Genomic DNA, 21105 nt, shown 5'->3' with positions numbered 1-21105 from the left:
AATAATATAATTCATATCATATGAACTAAAGGTGAAATTGTGACTGTATGGGAGAAAATAGATGTGAATAGTGTAGAATATGAGAAAAAGAAATAAGTAAAATGATAAATCTTATTAATAATTTATTTGACTATGCTTTACAAGACACATCACAGAAATACATAGGTAAATGAAAACTATGGTTTTTACAATATTCCTGAGATAGAACAAACCATTTTCAGCCTCATAGTCCAGTAATATATTCGCATACTAAGAGTAAGATTCACTACAATTAATGAAGAACAATTAAAAAATAAAAAGTCATTTAGATATATACAGTAGCAATATGGCTTTATAAATGACAAAATATTTCCTCTATGGGTAAAAGTACTAAAGCAAACAGCTTCATTTTCATGATAGCAAAGGACATTAATTTGTGACTACAATCACAATAATTTTAGACTAAGGAAAAAATACTGTAACTAAAGGAGATGCTAGTTTTGTATTTCACATGATAATGCTAAGATTTTTTTTTTTAAACATGGGAGAATCATATACTTTTGACTATTAAATAGTCTAAAAATACAGAGAGTGATGCTAATGACTAGAAAATAGCAGATGCCATTTCATTTTAAAGCAAAAGATGAGACCCAGGGAATTACGAGCCACTCAGTTTAACCTCTGTGACTGAAAAGCCGCTAAAGCTGTTCTTATCAGAAACAGCCTAAATTTTCAGGAAGACCCAGAGGCTTAAAAACATGGCTCAAGCATTCAAACAAATCTGCAGTAGTACACATTTATCTGATGTTTTTTGATGATACAATCATACACAATAAAGGAAAGGAGGCTGATACTATCTAGATTTCCATGAGACACATCAAGAAATGCTACAGAGATTCACTTAGCCCCTGGACTATCCATGGAAAATGATGTATGTAAAATAATTACTAAACTAAAAAAAATTGCTTGCTATAAGAAATTTAGTTTTAGACTCACAGCATGTAATTTCTACTGTCAAATGTCTATCATATCATCAGGCTACAGATTAAAAAAAACTAAATGTTTCTTAAGTTTTGGTATATGAAAATATACATAACTGTTTTCTCACAAAAGCATAATTTATACATTTTAAAGTATCAGAAAAATATTTAGGATTTTCACTTTAAGAGGTTAATTTAATTTGGAAATGTAGTATAACTTTTTAGAAATGTGTTCTGAAATTTTAATTGTATTAAAACAACAATGATGAATACTGAGGTGGTTAATAGCTTTATCTGGTTTTGGAAACTGGTAATTGATTCATTATGAAAAGTAGCTATCAACCTTCAAAGCAAGAAACTTGATTCCAAGAATATTCTGATTTCTATTAACAAAAAAGTTCATATCATATATACTTTACATCATCTTACTTCATGAATACTGAATATGTAAGGAACAGCTGTTTGCCATTACTGAACTAAGAAATTCTGTTTGGTTGAAATTAATGATCTACTCCATCTGGTTTGAAACACAAAGCAACATTTCATAACTACTGTAAAGTTCAGTTACGAAGAAATCTATTTGATTTTCAGAGTAAAGCATAAGTTTTCCATGATTTAAATATCTATACCAAATACAAAAATAATACATAATACCTATGGAAAATCTGCACAATACACAATTAAGAAAACACATGAATGAAAATGTGAGTGGTATTATTGTGAGTACAGTGATCAGATGTAATAGTAATTTACATAATCATCCAATCATTGATCAAATTGTTCAGATAAAATGAGATAATACACAAAATATTTAGAGAACATATATTGAGAACACTAAATGCATAGTAGAAATACATGGTAAAAAAAAGTGAGTCACTAATTCAGATATAATCACTTTAATGATTTTTATCTTGAACTTGCTAGAGATCTTAATTATTATAGAAATCCTTTCCTTCTCAACTAAATGACTTCAATGAAGTAATATTAATGTTGGCAACAGTACAAAATAGTGAAAGCTAGAATATGCAAAAACTTACCAATCTTTGTGTCAAACTCATCTTTGGAAAAAGGTAGTAATGCAGAATCAAAAGGTTATAATACATGTAAGATTTACATAAATATTAAATTTTACCTTGAAAACATTAGCATAGTTTAGAAAGAATAAACAATTGCTCTAAAGTATCTAAATCTTCCCCAAAGTTACCATATAGAGCTTGGTAGTTTGAAACTAAAGCAAAACCATGGCAAAATTAAACTGTTAAGATTAAATACCTTGGAAAACAAAAGATGAATAAATTATGCATTTAATAAATGCAGAAAAAAATGAATATTACATTTTTGAACAGAAGTCAGAAATCTTGAAGTTGTCCATTTAAGTTACACATTCTAGCAAGTAATAAACTTCTAAGAACAATTAATTTTCCTGGCTACAGCCTTTTATGGAGACTCCATTAAAGACTAACTTGGAAAAAATGGTAAGTTAATAGGTTTGCTTTTTATATATAGATGTTACATCTAAAATCATTAGCAGAAGACCATTCATAAAGTAAAAGAAGTGCTTATTAAACTTGGGAATGTGCAAGGCTGGCAGACTAAAATCTCTATTCATAGCATATAAACTGTTTATTTTCCCTTTGGTTATCACCTGAGTTGTAGAAAAGGTCAGGTCTTTCGAGAATATCTCCTTCATGAATGTATGGCTCAATTCGATCATCACCATACAAGTACTGCTCACTCTCGTCCATCTGACGACTCTCTACCATCTCCAGCCACTGGGAGTTATGCCAGCGAAACTTTTCACTCTGAATTTTCTTAGCCCATTCTTCATCATATTCCTGTTGAAAACAGTTAACTGTTATTATATAAGCTAACTCACTTGGCACTCAGACAGCAATATTTTTATCTCTTGAGAATTCTGGGGGGCCTTCATTGGGTCAGAGGAAGCATTAAAAATACCTGTTCAGAATTATTTTACATAATAGCCAACGAAAAGCAATTACATACATAAAGAAGTTTGTGTTTGTATTATCGATTACTAATGGCAATGGCAAACACTAGAAAAGTTCAAATTTCATAAATTCTTATTACATAAATATTGCCAGAATTTAAGCAAGCAGTAAGACTTCAGTTTCCAAAGAGTTCTTGTGACTGTAATTACATTTGACCTTGGAACAAAATGGATTTGAATTGCACAGGTCCACTTATACATGGATTTTTGTTCCACCTCTGCCATCCTTGAGACAGCAAAACCAAGCTCTCCTCTTCTTTCTCCTCCTCAGCCTACTCAATGTGAAGACAACAAGGATGAAGATCTTTATGATGATTCACTTCCACTTGGTGAATAGTAAATATATTTTCTCTTCCTTATGGTTTTCTTTAAAATATTCCTTTCTCTAGCTTACTTTATTGTGAGAATACAGTATATAATACATATACAAAATATGTTTTAATCAACTGTTTATGCTATTAGTAAGGCTTCCAGTTAACAGTAGACTATTAGTTTATGTTTTGGGGGAGTTAAAAGTTATACATGGATTTTCAACTGTGTAGGGGGATTGGTCCCCTAACACCTGTGTTGTTCAAGAGTCAACTATATTTGTGGCACTAATGACAGGTAGTTAGCATAAAATGGCGTATTTTGCTGTATCTTTTAGTCTATCTAGACTAAAAGAAAGCACTATTAAGTATTATTTTAGCTGCTAAAATGGTTTACTACAGAAAACAAATATCAGAATTGAATTTAATTTTTGTTCCAACCACAAATTAATGATCTTATTTAGTTGTAATTAGTTCTTTAAATGCTTCTTGTTTTGATCATAAACTCCTATGGAGCAAGATTAGGTTATTCACTGACAGGTGTATCTGTAACACTTGTCAGAGAGAAAGTTCTTGGTGAATGATTTTGAAGGACAAATAGGCAAATTACTGTAAGCTACAGCAGAACTTCTCCATCTTCTACTTGTCCCATAGGGTGCAGCTACTACTGATTAGTGTATTGCTTTATGGACAGCAGAAATGATAGCATGGATACAAAATAAAGGGCTTCAGATATTTCATGTCATCGTTAGAGTTCTTGGTTTTAAATTCCTCTGTCATATCTTTAAACACATTTGGTTACAGCGGTCTAAAAAGGAGTTAGAGGGATGTAGGGTAATAGCACTATTAAGGTGATCACAAAATCTAAGAGGTAGACCAAATATATATTTTAGTTAAATGCTAAGCAATTTCAACTCAAGCTGTGACTCAAATCAAAATCACTATCACAGAACACATTTCTGGGATATAAAAATAAAATCTGTAACTTTATAATAAATGTAATTATTATTGTAATTTTCTTGTTAAAATTTTAACTTGTTCAAGTTTCACATTATCAGCAAATCCCAGCAGTATCAGTTGTCAGATTGTATGTTCTATACCGTACATTTAAAAAATACACAGACGCTCCCTTCAACTGAAGTTGGGGAAGGTAGAGGATATTTTTTGACTATAGTACTGCTAGTGACAATTTTGCTACAAAATTATTAAACTTTATTTTCTTTTTAATTTTTATTTTAGGTTCAGGGATACATGTGTGGATTTGTTATACAGGTAAACTGTGTATCATGGGGGTTTGGTGTACAGACTGTCACCCAGGTAATAAGCATAGTACCCAAATAGGTAGTTTTTCAGTTTGCACTCTCCTCCCACCCTCCACCCTTAAGTAGGTCCTGATGTCTGTTGTTCCCTTCTTTGTGTTCATGTGTACTCAATGTTTAGCACGCATTTATAAGTGAGAACATGTGGTATTTGGTTTTCTGTTCCTGTATTAGTTTACTTAGGATAATGGCCTCCAGTTCCATCCATGTTGCTGCAAAGGACATGATCTCGTTCTTTTTTATGGCTGAGTCCATGGTATATATGTACAACATTTTCTTTAGCCAGTCTACTGTTGACGGGCATTTAGGTTGATTACATGTCTTTGTTATTGTAAACAGTGCTGCAATGAACATGCACGTGCATGTCTCTTTATGGTAGAACAATGTATATTCCTTTGGGTATATACACAATAATGGGACTTCTTTTCTTTTCCTTTTTTTTTTTTTTTTTTTTTGTTGAGATGGAGTCTTGCTGTTACCCATGCTGGAGTGCAGTGACACGATCTCAGCTCACTGAAACCTCTGCCTCCAGGGTTAAAGTGATTCTTGTGCCTCAGCCTCCAGAATAGTTGGGATTACAGGTGCCTGCCACCACCACCCAGCTAATTTTTGTATTTTTGGTAGAGATGGGGTTCCACCATGTTGGCCAGGCTGGTCTTGAACTCCTGACCTCAGGTGATCTGCCTGCCTCGGCCTCCCAAAGTGCTGGGATTACAGGCGTGAGCCACCGGGACTTCTTTTCTAATAGTTATCTATTAACATTTCTATTAGCCGTCAATCTATTTCCTAATATTATTTAAAATTAAGTTGCATAAAATTAAGAGCTATCATAAACATTATGTAAAAAATAGACATTTTTTATTCAACTGATAGTTTTAATAATTAAACAACTGAAGATCTTTACCTCAGTTACATCTGTCATACTAAACCATACTTGAAATTGACTCTTCAGGTATAAATAATAAATCCAAATGCCACACCTCCTTAGTATTATTGATGTGGTCACAGTGACTGAATGTGATGGTAATTTATACAACCACCCAATCACTGATCACACACAAATTATTCTGCCAAAAGGAGATAATACATATAAAGTATTTAGATAACTTATATTGAGAACACTTAATAAATGTTAGCCATTACCTTAATTCAGGTAACGGCTCTCTGAAATAAGTACTATAATTATCAACATCTTACAAATGAGAAAATGAGGCCCAGAACACTGAAGTAACTTGATCCAGGGAACACAGCTGGCTGTGGCTACTACAGCACTGTAAGCCTCAGGCTAGCAACGTGGAAGAGGCAGTTAAACAGAGGATAAATGAATATTTTCAGGGTTCCTGCAAAATGGATTCTTCATTGAATGAGAATATAACAAATAACCCCCAGGGACAACTTTCAGCTCTAAGATTTTGTAAGTAAACAGTGATATGGGAAGAAGTCTTTGACCAAGCAGTGATACGGGAAGAAGTACCTTCTGGTCTGGTAAGTATATTATCCCATCGTATGCTCAGTCATGCTCTTACTGAGCTGGCCATACTTGGGAGGGTTTTGGGGAAAGAGGGAATTGAAAAATAATATGCACAGAGATGTTGTTACAAGCAGTTTTGTGGTTCACTTTGGGCTTCCAAACTTAAATAAAATACCAAGCGATGCCTCATTGTGTAATATAGGCATATGATCAGCTTCAAAGTTATTTAGCCTAAATGCTAAATATAACTGGGAACCTCTTTAAGATTCATATAACTTCACAAGAGTACACTTTTTGTTGCCATGTGTGTCTGTGTATGTGCTCAATTAAAGTTAACTGCAGAAAGATATTGTCATATTAGAAATGGCCAGATAATTACAAAGAGTGATCACATAACCATACAGTAGAAAGAAAGGATAAATTTATCCATTGGGGTAAGACATTTAATATATTAAAAAGCAAAATGATAATGTGGACAAGAAATTGTTCATGCTAATTGGCTTTAAAAAAAAAATAAGTTGGTTACAGGTTACCAAAACTCTCAGAATATGCTTTATAAAATACTAGAAATCCTAGTAAGTCCACATTAAATACAGAACTAATTTGAATGTTTTTTTTTAAAGAATAATAGCTTGTTTCACTTGCGAAGAGGTATAAAACTAATTTTTCATTTTGGTAGAAAATTTAAATCTAATTGAATTATCTGAACGAAGAGGTATTCATTCAAAGAAAAGAAAGAAAATAATATGATTTGATGATTTCATTGCAATTTAAATTTCAAGCATATTCATTCCTGGTGTAAGAACAGGAGTTAAAATTCAGTCAAGTGCCCAAAGCATATAAAATATGGGGTCTGCTATTCCACTAAGAGTAAAACTTGACTCCTACTAATACCTGTGAAATGTTACAGAGGTAGGTAATATTTAAAATAACAATATCCTTAAACTACATTTCCATAAAATGTATTTAGCTTAGGAAGTAATGCTTTGCAAAAACAAAAATCCTGCTTACTCCAAGTTATCATTTCACACCCTCTTTTAAGAATATCCTAACAATAACAAAAATATATCTAATAAATGTAAAAATGTGTAACAAAGAAGTTTCTTCATAAACAATTGCCCTTCTAACTTTGGCCTTCTGATCACCCTACGAGCTCACATCATTATTCTTATTAAAAAACTTATATATACAAGGCTCAGTTTAAAAAGAGATTATCAAATCTATCTGACAAAAGTCCAAACACACAAACCAAAAATATCCATAAGCATCCATGGCTAACTTTTGATACTTTCTTGGTAAAACTGATCTTCTAAGACAGTGAGTTAGTACAGAACCTAGCACCAAATGTAATGACCGCCCTTACACATTCCTTTAAAATTTTCACCTCTCTTTTATCAGTTTTTGATTGAATTACTGTATACAACCAGTGCATCTCTTGACATTATAAGCCTAAAAAGTATGGTAGCAATGATATAGATTGTACTATCATTTTCTTACTTAAAATAATTGTATTCTAACTTTTAAGCATTTTGTACTATAAAATAATAGGTTTAATTTCTATGACTAACATACTAATTAACATGCATTATTGTTTACAGGATCACAGTAAAAATACCATGGTTATTTTCTCAGCTCTAAAAAAGAAGCAAAACAACTCTTCTCTCAGGAAATATGACACAGCATGCTACTCTATACCAAATTGTGTATTTAGGATATTGAAAATTATATCCTGCAAAAGATCCAACAATGATTCCAGAATCCTACTATGATGAATCTACTACATTGGCAAGCAGAGTTTGCATAAGAGATGGCCTTGAAATTAAATATGTAAGTATGGTTCTTTGTTACAGATCATAGATGGAAAATGGCAAAAAAAACAAAAAACAAACAAACAAAAAAACCTCGGCTTAACAGTATGAAAGCCTTAAAAGTTTCTCCATTTAAAGTCTTAAACAGTCATAACATAACTCTGAAATAATATTTGGAGTTTCATGATTATAAAAGTAATATTTTCATTGTTGAAAATGGAAAATTATAGGAAAATACCTATAAAACTTCAGCAAGATAGAACCACAATAACTACTATATCCCACCAGTTTTCAATGACTTTCTCAACTCCAATATTAATGGATAACTTTGGAAAATATTTTAAAATATGTATTTAAAACATTTACAGGCTAAGTATGAAACATTATTAAGATATTGGACTTGTGCCATAAAAGTTTGCTCTACTTTGTGATAATGTTACCTCAGGTTTTCAACTGTTTACCAAATAAAGCATCTTAGAATGAAATATGCCATAAGGAACACAATATTCATTAAAACATTTTACTTCTCTTTTTCCTTAGTAGTAAACGTTACTTAGAATCAAATGAAATAGCATTGTTTTGCTGTATAATGCTGACCATTTATGTTTATGTTTCTGGAAAGGTTTACCAGATTTCTTGAAAATGAAATATTTTAGCTTATGGCTGTTGAGATTCTATTTACCAAGTACAGTGAATTAATAGGCTAAGACAATGGTTTTGGACTTCGGGAAGGGTTCAAAAGCACATTTTGGGGACAAATATTAAAAGTAAGTCAACTGCCACCTACTATTCCTATTTTATTAAAGAAGGGTCATTTGCAGACTAAACAATGTGAGAAAGAATCTCAAAGTAAAGACATCTCAAAGTAAAAACATGTTAGCAACATTATATCCCCCTCGTGGACTAACCTTTCCTTTTAATATTTTTCCCTTTTCCATTTCAGTGACAATTTGCTGTATCATATTCCTATGGACCATCATTTGGGAATCTCTATCTTCTCTATGTGCTCTGGGAATCCTCAATGAATATAGTTTAGTAGCCATGGCAAAGTGAGTTTCTTTGTGTTTCAGCATCTGCATTTATAGCTATTAATAATATGGTATTGTATAATATAAAGAACACTAGGTTAGGAGTCAGGAGACCTGGGCTCTGGTTCTAGCTCTGCTATTAACTGAATTACGCAACCTTTTAAAGGTATTCTAATTTCTCTTGGTCTCAGATTCTTCATTTGTAAAATGAAACAAATCTAAGACTTACTTAAGCTCTAACATTCTATAAATAAAAAATGATGATTTATACCATGAATTCATAAAGCTGTTGAAATAACTATCCCCAATAACTGAAAAATACTGGTAGGATAGGAGTTTCTTTTAAAAAGTTAACAAGCAATTCTTAAATGAAAACCCAGTGTCAAAAAATTTTAATCAACATACATCATTAAAATCAATTCTCTCAACCACATCCACCAATCTCTAGTCCCTTCTTATTATTCACTCCCCTCTACCTCCAGCCCCATATCAGAAAATAATTATGAGAACTCAGGGATGTCACAGCTGAATCACAGCTAAGGTACGTCATCAAAACCTATCCAAAGCCTTTGTGGAAATACTCTAGGATTATAGTTTTTTCTTCATTTTTGAAATACTTCTTTTCACAAGGAGTATACCCTGGCTAGTGTCCTGGCTTTGAGACTTGTATTTAAAGAAAAACATGCTTTGTTTTTTATTTCCTTCTCTTCTCAGCTCCCGACATTATGATTTTAAGCACTTAGTATCCATAAATTCTAAAGTGTTGTGAAAGACTGATGGTTTGATTTTACATGGAATGTGCCATCCTTTTTGAAGTCCTACATCATTTTGTTTATTAGTTAACCACCGAAACATTATGAAGCCTTAACTAGCCTATTATCAGAGCCTGTTCACTATCATGAAAACTCTTTGTCACTGGCTTCCGTCACACCTTGTATCTGATTAACACACTATAGGATAACACAGAGCTACATAGATCTGCTTTGTGTTCTAACATAACTGATGGAAAACAGATTTTCCTTTTCCCTTTAATGTGGCAGCCCCCTAATTGAGACTGTAATATGGTTTATTTAATGTAATTTTTCATACAAAATTAAACAAGTCTGGAGTAATTTAGTTGCTCATTAAAGTTACGGTGGTAGCTGCTAACGAGACACTTTTTATATCTTAAAAAATATTTATCCCAATAATATCGATAGACATACACATAATTTAACATACATAATAAAGTTGTTGATTTTAATGCACATATTATCTATTTCTCAATAAGACTGCCCCAAGTGTTGACTTTTAGTCTTGACCACAAAGTAAAAGAAACAATTAAATAAAATGTATTTAAGTAAGAAATCATAATTTTTTTTTCACACTATGTGTGGGTTCTTTTAAGTCCAACTGTTGCCAATTAAAAAAAAACAAAGTAACATGCATAACAGGTAGGAAACACACACATTTATGTATAAAATTATGTGTATATATGCTTAAATTCTAACAGGTTGGAAAATATCCTAAATGTCTGCCTTTTGGTTTATGCAATATAAAAATGAACTATAAAAGAGGGTTAACTAAATTTATCTCATTAAACCCAATTAGACTATATGGGAAACAAAAATCAAACTCACACTGGGAAATAAAAAAATTTACCAAGACTGCAAAACAAGCAAGAACCAGTCCTGCTTGGTCTGGGAAGAGAAGATTTTAGAAATTTCTGCCAACAATTCACTTGAAAATCACTACTCCCACATCCAACTTGCATGCCAGCATTTACCCATGCCCTGCTCTTGAAAGTTTGAGTTTTAACGCTAACCCTAACCCTATAAAACCTTCTCTGTAACTTCTTTTCAAGATGTTTAAGATACTTTTTAAAGTACTCTCCCTTACTGGCAAGATTATTAATAAGTCCACCTTTTCTCTCTGACACAAAGATAACTCTGCCTGTGTTATCTCTGCAGAGATCATAACAACAGGCGATGTAGACGCTACATTGGTTTCTTTCATTTTAATAAACCAGCCTTATTAAGTACAATTTTGTCTACTGGGAATGAAGGTAGCACCTACTTTTCCAAGTTTAGAATATTAGAGTTTGCTATTAATTCCAGATTATTAAAATAAACACAATCTGCCCATGATTGTAATTAAGAGTTATTAAAAAAGGAAGAGGTACCCTTCAAAATCTCAGTGACACAAACCTATGTCACTACTAAATCATACACTGGCTAGAAAGATGACAGAAATCAGTCTTTCACCAGAGAACCTGGTTATATCCCTTTTCCTGTAAACACCCTGTAGATACAGTGTGCCGTTACTACAAATAATCTAGTAATAGGCCATGTAGTAGTACTGCTTCTGGAACGCCAGTTCATGTGTTTACAGAATAGTATCTCAGGTGTTCTCTGGAGTCTAGATTGTATTTTCATATTCAAGGAACTTTGTACTGTTGAGTTTTGTACTCTCAGGGTCTTTCTTAGTGTTTGGCACATAATAGGTGCTTAATAAACGTGTTAAATGTCTGACAAACCAGACATATCAGGGGAGCATTTTTGAAGTTCTCAAATACTTCATACAAAGCTGAGGATGTACTGAAGGATACAAATCTACATGAGTTTTTAGAAGTTCTCTAGATTGGAAGGGTAGGTGATGTTCTTCCCTTCATGATTCCCATGATTGCCTTCATGCAAGAGAAAGAGGCCATGGTCAACTGACTTATAATTCCCTTGGGAGACCAACTAGCTATAGGCTTCTCTCTTCTTGCCTCCCTGCTCCTCTTTGCACCTACACCATTCCCTGCCTCCCCAAACTACAAGTAACATAGTCACACAGGTGACAATGTGCTGATGAGGCCACAGAGACTGTATCATGTAAACAAGTGATGTAATCCTCCTTGGTACCCAGGGTACTGCCACCGCACATGTTTCAATTAATCAGTTGAGGGCTTGGGCCCAACTACATTAAACAAATCTTCACTAGTATAATATTTGCATAATTTGGGGGACAAGTACTTTACTCCAGAAAGTATATTTCCCCAAGGCTTGCAAGGCATCTAATTTTTCTTAGTATTATTCTGCACTGTCTTCAGTGGCAAATAAGTTTTTTTTTTTTTAAAGGTAAATTGTTTTAAGCTAAGAATATTCCCATTCTGTCTATATATTTTTTGGATTTTTTATTATTATAGAATACAGTCAGTCTGAGAATACTAGGACATCATTATCTAGAGGTAAAAAGAATTTCAAGGGATCATCCACTCCTCTCCTAAGCAGGTTTCTAATAATTTAAAAGTTTGTTATTTAGCCATTACTAATGCTAACTGAACAAAAACTTCACATTCTCCCTTGATGGTCTTTTTAGTGAGCACCATTTCAATGCAGCGATGGAGGCAAAAGCCAGAATTTTCATAGGTTTAAAGTGCAGAAATGAAGGAAGTAAAACATAGACAACTGTTTGGAAACTTTGGTTCTAGAAAGAAGGAGAGCTAAGACAGTATCTAGAAGAGAAAAGAGACACAGGGTCGGGGGTGACTCCAGTTTAAGATGAGAGATTTAAGCCCAGAGTTTAGAAATTATTTGAAATAAAATTATTTTATAATAAATACATTTGTACTGGAACTATCAACTTACATTCTAAACCACATACACTTAATATGCTAATCTAAACATTGTTATCTTCTAGCTACCTTTCCTAGACAGAAGGTAGATAAAAAGTATGCTAAATATAATGCATAACAGAATGACAACTGTCTCCTTTCTTTGTTGCTTCAAGTAAGATAATCACATATGGAACTATAAGAAGTTTCTTGTTCTTATACTATATACTTTATATACAACAATGGCATTGTGATCTATTAGAAAATAGTACATGAGCCATGAAATTATTCTCTAGGCATATTAAATATTCTATATTCATAAGCCCTGTGATCAGTGACCTATGTGTGAAATATCTTCGTAGAATGCGGATTTAATATGTACAGTTTCTCTATTCTGACTTAGAAATCAAAGCTAAAATGTCAACATATCCATTTAGTTCTACACCAGTAATGAGATACTTAGTGAAATCCAAAAAACAGATGATAACAAATTAAGATGAATTTCTGAAATAAAATGTGAGAAAGTGACAATGAAGTTCCTAATGGTGATTGTCTAGTTTCATGATTATATCACTAGCAGAAAACCCAATTTAGTGGATTTCCAACTAAGTTATTAATTGATTTTAAAAAAATGTTATTCTGATCTGTTTAAAAAGCTAAAGTTAAACTTTTAAAACTACTGAGTAGGCTACATTCAATAAGCTTTCTAAAAGTGAGCCAAATCCAGTTCGAAAAAGAAAGCAACCTGGTTGTGTGTAGCAGTATATACCATATATAAAAACATACTTAAAATAATCGAGTATCTTGTACATTCCTGGTGCAAGGCCCAAATCCAGGCAGAAGACTGTGGTAGGCAGCCAAATTGCTGGCAATAAGTCTGTGTGGTTCACAAGTTTCTAACTCAACACTTAGATCATCTCTTTGATCATATCCCTCTAGTCATGTATCCTTTAAAAACCTCCAAAACTATGAATAATATTAAGATTTTTGTATTTCCCATTATTTCAAAGCAACTTAAAGGGCAACTGTATGTATAAAATAAAACTATCAATTAACTGGAAAAAATAGCTGATACAAGATTTATTAAAAAAATTTAAGGGCCAAACCACAAAATTGATTATGTTTTGACAGAAACTGTCTTCCAACTCTCCACTCCTATACAATAATTTATCTGAAAAACAAGTAACTCTGTGATGATATGTAGATCAGAACTCTGAATACCTATAAAATCTCTTTAAGTAAGGGGCCGATGACTTAAAAGTTGAAAGCTAAAGAACTTACTAATGTTTAAAAAGTAAATTTGTTATCATTGTATATCCTGAATCTTACCAAAATACAAATTTGGGTTTACACTGAATGCATTGTTTAAAATAGGTTTACAATGTCTTTTTCCCCCAAGATGAAGTCAATTATACTTTGTGTAGAAAAAATAATTACTTACCGCTATAATATCTAATGTATTATCACAGACCTTTCGGATTTCATTATTCTTATCATGCATCAGGTCTATGAGATATGCTGGAGCCTCTAAATAAAAATGGTTAAAGATACAAACTACATTTGATATTGTGGCTAGTCAATGATACTAGAAAATCTCATATTTTCTAAAGCTAAATGCTAAATGGAAATTTAACTCAAATTTTAAAATAAAATCATTAATACAAGATGACCAGAAACACTTAATATTTCATTTGTTTAAAAAAACAGGGATAGTAGGGACATAAAAAAGAGAAAAATCTAGATAAAAATGGGTAAGGAAAACAGTCAGTAAATCTCAGAAAGTACAAGACCACATTTCTGAATACATGAGGATCACGACCATAAATAAAGAGGAAGCTCTATAGTTGCGTAGCTATAAATGCTTCTTGATCTATCCTGCTCTCCTAAAAATTCAGGAAAACTAATTTCATACAAAACTAACAAGAGAGATTCATGGTCAAAAAGAGAAGGCATGATAAAACATTTTCACATAAAAGAAAGCTGCAACCTAATATTTCAAAAGAGATAAATATATTTTAAAAAACAGTATATATATATATATATATACACACACACACACATATATATATACACATACATACACAAAAGCAAAATTATTATATTGGATAGCAAATAACATGGAAAATAGAAGTGGAGATAATAGACTGTCAAATAGAAAGTTATACTCCTTTAGAACTTGGTGACAATGCACGATGAAATTTAGGTTTGCATCCCAAAAGAAAAAAAAATGGAATGTGTAATTACAAATAAGTAAGAGAGAAGGGACAGAATGAAGCAAACTCAAATTAATAAAGAAACCTTGATGAATCTAAAAGAGGAAGTGAAGAAAAACGTTGTGATCTCGCATCAATACTATCAATTGGTCTTAGTTAAAACAATTTGAAAACAGAGTCCACATATTTCTACTAAGAAACTCTAGCACACGTACACAAGTACATACCATTCTTTGTATCACTGATTACACCCCAAAAATTTTATCACACAGTATTATGACTAGCTAGTGGCAAAGTGATGACTTAACTCATTAGTGTTACTACTTAAACTGTTGCTTTTTAAAAATAGATTTAGGGGACCCAAGTACAGTTTTGCTACATGGCTATATTGCATAGTGGTTCTTACTATTTTTTTTTTTAGGGATACAAAAGGTATATTTAAAATGTAGAAAAAATATATAGAATAATGTATTTGTGCATTCTGAAACTCATTTTTAAGAAAATATGTAAAAAATATGTACTGACTGCCTCTTTTCTCAACTGGAATATAAATTCCATTAGGGCAGAGACTTTGCCTATCATATTCACTATAGTACCCCAGGTTTTAGATCATAACAAGTGCTCAATAAATTTTTATTTAATGAATAAATAATCATCTACATACTTCACATGGTTTTGTGAGAATAAAATTATTAGAAAATCTTAAAATTCTCAAGGGGAATCTAAAATAATCTAGACAAATGTGGATTATAACCTTCCCTCAGCAGCCATGGGAGACTGGTTCTAGGATCCCCCAATGATGCCAAAATCCACAGATGCTTAAGTCTCTTATATAAACTGGTGTAGTATTTGTATATGGCCTATGCTCATCCTCCCGTATACTTTAAATCCTTCCTAGATTACTTAAAATACTTAATAAAATATAAATGCTACGCAAATAGTTGTTATACCATATTTTCTGTTTTTTATTGTTGCATTTCTATTCTCTATTAGAACGCTTTTTGAATAAATTTAATCTATGGATGGTTAAATCAGCAGATGAGGAACCCCCAAATAAGAAAGGCCAACTATATTTTATTTCCCATACTGCAATTGTTGAGATTATATAAAAATATAATCAGCATTAGTTCTCAGTTCTTATGTGATTGAGTCATGGTGTGAGTCAGTTTACTATTTTAAACATCTGAATATAAATCATACATTTATCTAAAATAAGTCTACACTAGCTATCTCATATGTCAAGTATTCTGTTCAACTAATATTGAATTATTGAATATTGATTAGTATTATATCAACCAATATTGATCAAACTTTCTAACAAGTTTAATATTGATCAAACTTTTAACAACTTTCTAAGAAACTTTCTGATCAAACTTTCTAACAAACTTTCTAACAAAAGAAAAGGAATAAAATCTTGCCTAATAGATTTTTTTAATTTTAAATATTCATATTGGATTCATAGGGAGAATCACAATAAAATGCTAAAGGTTATGGTGAAATAAAATATTTCAATAATTTTTAATATGTAATACATTGTAACATGACAGATTTAAATGCCATTGACATCAACAAAATTGTGTTTTTTGAACTCCAAAACATTTTTAAAATTTATTATTTTTCAGTTTTTTTTTAGAGACAGAGCCTCATTCTGTCATCCAGGCTGGAGTGCAATGGCGTGATCATAGCTCACTGGAGCCTCAAGTTCCTGGGCTCAAGTGATCTTCCTACCTCAGCCTCCCAGGTAGCTGAGACTATAAGCATGCCCTACCATGCCTGGCTTAGAAAACATTTCTGTGTTTTGTATTTTGGAAAAGCACTTCAGTGATCTTTATCCAATTTTAAGACACAGAGTTTTTATAAAAATTTTAACTCAGCAGATCTTTATCTCCCTGTTGCACCATTATCAACATGTTATAATCTTCAGGACAACTATTCAAAAAGTATTGACTCCAGATTCAGTGACATAAAACAGAAATTAAACGTGGAGTAAAATGCAAAGAAAGTTATACTGAAAAGAAAGTTCAAATAGGAATTCTCTTAATTCTGTGGGCTCTGATAATAAGGTACTAAGTGTACATTTTAAACAGACTTCCCAAAACAGAGGCAGTAACACTTATTCACTGTGTGCAGGTACTTGGTAGGTACTTTAAATATTTCACTTTTTAGTCCTCACAAAAAACCCTACGAGATGACCTGTAAATAGGGTTGTCTCTCAAAGAAGTTACCTAGAAAAACTACATTTTCATTTTACTATTTTCTGTAGTGGCTTCTATAGTTATGTAAATTTTAAGTAATTCTACACATAAAATACACCTTCAGAGACTCTCAACCCAAAAAAGCTTATTAAAGGTTCCAAGAAGACCCTGTAGCAAGAAAACTTGTTAACTTTAACTCAGTGTTTCCCAAAACTATCAGAGAACCTTTTTTTTTCATTAAGCAGCTGTTAATACTTAAGGAATATGTTCCATGGAATACAGCTGGGGAAAAATGAATTTACTCCAATTATTTTAACACTGTTCAAAAGTGTATTTGGAATTTATCTTTCTGGGAAAGTCAGTTTATAAACCACATTAAAAATATTTATTCATGCCTGTAATCCTAGCACTTTGGGAGGCCAAGGTGGGCAGATCACGAGGTCAAGAGATCAAGACCATCCTGGCTAACACAGTGAAATCTCATCTCTACTAAAAATACAGAAAATTAGCCGGGCGTGGTGGCGGGCCCCTGCAGTCCCAGCTACTCGGGAGGCTGAGGCAGGAGAATGGCGTGAACCCCGGAAGTGGAGCTGGCAGTGAGCCAAGATTGTGCCACTGCACTCTAACCTGGGTGACAGAGCGAGACTCCATCCAAAAAAAAAAAAAAAATTATTACTTTCTGTACTCTTAGCTGTTAAGGCAGAACAGTATTTGCATTTCGATAGCCCATACTAGCATTTCTCAAATTAGACTTGTTATTTATCAGACTTGACTCTTAGAAACTCTATGTGGTTCCAGAATTTTTCATTTTTTTTTTGAGATAGGGTCTCCCTCTGCCACCCAGGCTGGAATGCAGTGGCAAAATCATAGTTTACTGCCGCCTTGACCTCTTAGGCTCAAGTGATAATTCCTGCTTCGGTGTCCCGAGAAGCTGGGACTACAGGCATGCATCACCGTGTCCAGCTCATTTTCTATCTTTTTATTTTTAGTAGAGATGAGGTCTCACTATGTTGCCCAGGCTGGGCGCAAACACCTGAGCTCAAGTGATGCTCCCACCTCAGGTTCCCAAAGTGCTGGGATTACAGGCATGAGCCACTGTGCCTGGCCAATCACACTGGATTATAATTTTATATTTCTTGTATATTATACCTATCTCTCCAACTAAACTATAAACTCCCTGAGGTCAAGGACTTTCTTATATATCTAACACATAAGCCAGTATCTGTTTAGATGGTCAAAGCTGGAGAAACATGTGAATAAATGAATGTTTAATTATATATAGTAAAAGAGTTAGCAGATACCAAAATTTTCAGCTTAAGAGGCTGTGTAGATGACAATGTTGTTATTCACAATGAATACAGATGGCAGGACTGTTCTGCTTATCAGGAGATGATGTTACCAATATTGAGTACCCTTTGGATGCAAGAATGATAAACTACCAGGTACTAAGTACCTCTGTGTATTGGGAACTATTATAGACAATTTAAATCCATTAGTACTTACAACAATTCTACAAGGTATGAGGTCTTTTTATTTTAACGTTAATGTTACGGGCATTTTTAAGGTATATGATTGTATCCTAGGGAGGTTAAGTAACTTTCCAAGGTCCTGCAGCTTTGTAAGTAGCAAAAGGTAATTAAAATTAGGGCTATTTGATTTACAAAGATCTCTAGACTACAGCATGCTATGCCCCTTTAGGTAGGTGGAAGGTATCCAAGTGGCAGTTAGCAACAAATGCCTGGGGCTCAAGATAGGGGTTATCAAGATTAAATAGTTAAATAGTTAGCATATAGTTGGTAGCTGAACTCATGGGAATAGATGTGGTTTCCCACGTAGAGTACATAAGGTAAGATTAGAAAAGAACCAAGGATAGTCCTAGAAACCTCTGATACTTAAGGTATGTTAATAGAGAAGGAAGTTCTGATATGTTTGCTAAGTTTCTTAGGAATCACAACCTGACAAGTTAATAAAATTGTTCTCATCATATTCTACCTATATACTGATTTGGGGTCAACAGCTTCCATGGAAAACAGGTTATCTCGTAAATTTATCTCAAAACTTAGTTATTTCTACATTTGCCAAAAAAACAAACAAAAAACCCCAAAAAACCCAAAGATGCATCTTTTCTGAATATGTGAAATATTGTTATCTACTGTAAACACTGAAAGGATACGTGTTTCCTTGATTATGACGTCTCTTGTGGCTTGGTGGAAAACCATCTGGTAGAAGACATAAATTATCTGACATACAAATTCATCATCTTCCTGTTGAGCTGTAAATAAACAAAAAATTCAAATACAGAATACTATGTTTATATAACAAATTTAAAATAATTGAGGGGAATAATGTAGAATGAGAAAAACTAAAAGTGATAAGGAGACAAGTAAGTAGAAATGGATTAAAGTAACTTCTATGTTCCTAATGTAAAATGCTAACAGTTATCACCACTTGTTTTATCCATCATAAGAATTCTTTAAACAATTCTAATTTGTAAAATAAACCTGATTCTATTTTGTCTTTATAATGTTGACTTCGCAGGAGAAAAATGATTCTTAAAATTATCATACCTTCTAAACTCTAAGTTTTGGCAGAAATTGAACTATTATAAAAAGGTATTTCCTTTTGTTGAATAATGTTCAGAAAATTAAACTTTACAGATTGCATGAAATAATAAGTAATTTAGTTTCCATCTAATTAATTATAATAGTAAAAAAGTTACATAATCATAAAGGCTAATTAATAAATCTTTAATATCATACAAAGAGTAATTTATATAACAGCTGATGTCCACTGATTAATAATGTAATGGAAAAGCATAATTGCTTATAGAAATCTAACCTTAAGTAATGATTATAAAGTTAGATTTAATAGTATAGTTTGCTATAAACTCTTGGTAAAAGTTCAATAACATTTTAGAAACAGAGTTTCAGGTCAACAGAGTATCAAACCAGTTGTGTAGAATAAATTGTGGGCCCCTTAAAGTTCAATTTGTCCCAAATGATCTCCCTCACTAACTTGCCAAAGTACTACTCTCCCAAACGAATTGGGCTAAATTTCTCACTATTAATTAATATCTTGGTATACAGTATTCCCTCACTTAATACCAAAGCCTTTATTCTTGAAAATCCATCTATTTCTTAAAAAGAGTATTATAAAGCCTCTGCCTGTGATAATCTCATGTCAGAGAACACCAAAACCATAGTAAAACATTCTGAGCTGGCTGTGTCAGATCACTTTACAAATATCTCAGCTCTCTTGATTATAATCACTATGGGACAGCAATTCCAGGATGCAGGTCATTTTGCTTCAACTTTCTTCAGCTCTCCACAAAATCTTCATTCTCACTCTGCCAACTACGTGTCTTTACTTTCACCTCCCAACTACTTAGTCTTTCTTTTAATTATTTGTGATCTGACTGTGAGAAGAGTGTATCAAAGTAAACACAAATATGTTACAGTTTTGAGAAGTATACTTCAAATATTGGGGCATTATCTCTAGATGATCTATTAAAATGAATTATATTAAGGAACTTACAAATTAAATTTAAAAAAAACTCAAAAGAGAAAAATGTGCAAGAGGCTTAAATAGGCACATCTTTTTATTGGCTATCCCTAAATAATCAATAAACATAAACAGGTGCTCAACTTCATTAGTCATTAGGGAAATACAAATTCAAATCACAATGAAATACCAGTATGATGGCTACAATTGAAAGGACTGACAATGCCCAGTATTGGAGGTGATGTGGAAAAATTGCAGCTCTCTTACATTACTGGTAAGAATGAAAACTGGCACAACCAAAGATTCACACAGTTTACTAAGCCCAAACATATACAAACTCTGTGACCCAGCCATTCTACTCCTACGAGTGAACCTAATGGAAATAAGTACATATGTGCACCAAATGAAAGGTTTCAAAATGTTCACAGGAGTATTATTTATAATAGTCCTCCTCCTCACAAAAACCTAACTCTACTATCCATCAATAGTAGAAAGGATAAATGGTGGTATATTTATATAATAAAATATTACAGGGCGGAGCAAGATGGCCGAATAGGAACAGATCCAGTCTCCAACTCCCAGCAAGAGCGACACAGAAGACCGGTGATTTCTGCATTTTCAACTGAGGTACTGGGGTCATCTCACTGGGGAGTGCCGGACAATCGATGCTGGTCAGCTGCTGCAGCCCGACCAGCAAGAGCTGGAGCAGGACGAGGCA

General features: G+C 32.8%; 1 protein-coding gene across 1 annotated transcript in view; it reads right to left on the bottom strand.

Moving 5' to 3' along the window:
- KIFAP3 (kinesin associated protein 3) overlaps positions 1-21105 on the bottom strand; it is a 173831-nt gene that overhangs the window by 41648 nt on the left and 111078 nt on the right. Inside the window, exons 16-18 of the mRNA XM_017868408.1 lie at positions 19060-19158; positions 13920-14005; positions 2605-2794 (exon numbers count right to left, since the gene is read on the bottom strand). Coding sequence (XP_017723897.1) covers positions 2605-2794; positions 13920-14005; positions 19060-19158 — 375 coding nt within the window. The remainder of the gene's footprint in view (positions 1-2604; positions 2795-13919; positions 14006-19059; positions 19159-21105) is intronic.

This window comes from Rhinopithecus bieti, unplaced genomic scaffold, assembly GCF_001698545.2.
Source record: "Rhinopithecus bieti isolate Rb0 unplaced genomic scaffold, ASM169854v2 scaffold_4101, whole genome shotgun sequence".
NCBI classification, from domain to species: domain Eukaryota; kingdom Metazoa; phylum Chordata; class Mammalia; order Primates; family Cercopithecidae; genus Rhinopithecus; species Rhinopithecus bieti.
This window is presented reverse-complemented; position numbering and strand designations above follow the sequence as displayed.